We start from the raw sequence: 2,717 nt of genomic DNA on the forward strand, positions 1-2,717 counted from the left end.
CTTGCCCTTAGTGAAGCCATCCTTATTTCCTGTGTGCCCCAGCAGAGTTTCCAGGAGGATCCGCTCCATGATCTTGCCAGGCACAGAGGTGAGACTGACTAGCCTGTAGTTCCCCAGGTTTTCTTTTTTTTCCCTTTTTAAAAATGGGGGTACCCCTTTTCCAGTCAGCAGGAACTTCGCTGGACTGCCACGACTTCTCAGGTATAATGGATAGTGGCTGAGCCACTTCATCCGCTAGTCCCCTCAGGACCCATGGATCCATCTCATCAGGTCCAATGGACTTGTGCACCTTCAGGTTCCTGAGATGGTTTTGAACCTGATCTTTACCAATAGTGGGCAGTTCTTCATTCTCCCAGTACCTGCCTTTACTTTCTGTCCCTTGGGCAGTGTGGCTGGAGCACTTCCAGGGAATACCGATGCAAAAAAGTCATTGAGTACTTCAGCCTTCTCCATATCCCACGTAACCAAGTCTGCCTTTTGCTTCCAGAGAGGGTCTACATTTTCCCTAGTCTTCCTTTTATCACGGACATACACGTAGAAGCTTTTCTTGTTGCCCTTGATGTCCTTGGCCAAATTCAATTCTATCGGGGCTTTGGCCTTCCTAAGCTGATCTCTGGCTACTTGGAGAGTTTCTCTGTATTTCTGTCAGGCTATTTGTCCTTGCCTGAACCCTCTGTTGGCTTCCCTCCTTGCCTCATTGCATGTTTCTGGGTTCCAGTCTGAGTCAAGGGCTCCTTAGAGCAGCACTCTACTTGTAGAGATGCTGCATTAATGTAACGGCAAATATTGCAAACTGGAAGCATCTTAAAAAGCACCATATATTGCTGAGTAGATCAGGTCAGGATTCTTCATGTTAAACTTTTTTGTTGGAAAATCATCAAATCTAACTTTTTATGAAAAACTATCATTTTAAATTAAAACTTCATCTGGAAAGAATTCACAGAATGGAATTTCTGTTTAAAAAGAGAGGGAGTCCAGCATAACCTTGTAGAGAGAGAGTGTTTCATATTGCAGAAGATATACTTCAAATATCCTTACACAACCGTTCAGTACATTGGGTTAATGACTAGGCCCTAAGTATTCTATACCCCCGATGAGTACTTTGACCAGAAGCGTATCAGTTATTCTCCATTTCTGTCTTTTGGAGTTTTCTCTTATGGGAAGGAAATCTGATCCCAAGATTCCCACATTGTAGATGAGTGACTTGGTTATCTGCCTGGAATTGTAGCATCTTGGGTATGTGTGTTTGTGTGTCTGAGAGAGAGAAAACTGATAGGTCTTAGATTTGTTCAGATACGAAATTTCTAAAATACAAAATCTGTAGGCTAAAACACCCATTTCTATCCTAGCTTTTGTTCCTGACCTCAAACCCTTTCACACTAGCTTAGGACAACTCCAAGTGACTTGAAGAAATGTTTCCTCAAAAGTTTTGTGACACCAGCAGTTCAAGCAAATGTTCCTCTAGTGAAGAGAAAGGGTAGGTGCAGAAGGCCAGTCACAACTCCCCCAAGGGAAAAAGACCCCTCATGAATGGCAGGCAGCGGTGTTTGTGGTGTAGGTGACTTTCAGCAGGTGACTACTGCTGATGAACGAGCTCATGAGAGAAAAATTTGTTGAAGCCTTGAATATGCAGAAATGGTGTCTGCTCCAGGAAGCTCCTAAGCTGCAAATGTCCGAAGGCTGAGAATGTTCTCAGAGAAGAACATCTATGCTTCCTCTATTGCTACGGTTTTCTCTAAGCATCTGGTTTTTGTTACTGTCAGACACAGGATACAGGGAAACATGAACATTTGTTCCAACCCACTGTGGTGATCTGCCGCTCTTAACTTGTCGTAAATCAGATGCCAAAAATTGCAGGAAGAGGAAAGATGGAACACCCCCCTGCGCCCCGATCAAATGGCAGGAATTGAAGATTTCCTTTCAGGCAGCTGGTGCTTTGGATTCCTGTGCTAAGTGCTATTTACTGCCATGAGAAGATCAGTTCCTATAGAAGAAATTATGTATCTGAGTTGTCTTAACAGAATCAAGGTCAGCTTGTGTCAGGGCTGGCTAAAGCTTTGACTTACTGGTACAAGTACTGAGAAAAGTGCCTCTAACAGTTTTTTATTTTAGATACTGTCTGGAATGGGAGGAGATGTGTGGCAGCTGGGCCTCCAGTTGTGTGTTACTGCCGTGCTGCTCTTTGGTGAAGGAAGAGGGAGAGGTAAGAGGAGATCTGGAATAGGTCCAACTGTGGGAAAAGAGGTGCGTGCATGTGCTCATTTTTCATTCACGGACCCTGAAGTGTGCGAGACGGGATCTTGTGACCGCCCGTTCCCAGGTCCCAGGAACCGGTAGAGCTGGCTGGCAATGCCAGGCACGTACTGGACGAGCTGGGCAGCAGCAAAAAAGCAGCCACTGCCCAAGGTCCCTGCCCTAAGGTCCTACGCTCATCTCCTGCGGTGAAGCGGGTACAAGAGAGGAGGAGCATGGCGAGGGAGGACGGATGGGCCGTCAGCTCAGGAAAGCCTAGCGAGTCCCGGAGCGGGGCCGCCTCGGGTGACACTCGAATGCAGCTCGGGTCTCTTTCCTCTGCAGAGCTCCCCGGCAGCCTGAGCTGCCTCAACAACTACGAGACTACCGTGAGGTGCGTGTGGGCAGCGGGGGAGCCCGTGGGTGACGGACCTTTCCACCTGCAGTTCACCAAGTAAGAGCCGCGCCCGAGAGCTGCCTGTGGC

General features: G+C 47.3%; 1 protein-coding gene across 1 annotated transcript in view; it reads left to right on the forward strand.

Annotated features, from left to right (window-relative positions):
• Positions 1–2,468: 2,468 nt before the first annotated feature.
• The window catches only part of LOC113485922 (interleukin-9 receptor-like), a 6,087-nt gene continuing 5,838 nt past the window's right edge, over positions 2,469–2,717 (forward strand). The window contains exon 1 of the mRNA XM_026859371.1: positions 2,469–2,686. Coding sequence (XP_026715172.1) covers positions 2,469–2,686 — 218 coding nt within the window. The remainder of the gene's footprint in view (positions 2,687–2,717) is intronic.

Source organism: Athene cunicularia (genome assembly GCF_003259725.1).
Source record: "Athene cunicularia isolate RWA chromosome 14 unlocalized genomic scaffold, athCun1 chr14_part2, whole genome shotgun sequence".
NCBI classification, from domain to species: domain Eukaryota; kingdom Metazoa; phylum Chordata; class Aves; order Strigiformes; family Strigidae; genus Athene; species Athene cunicularia.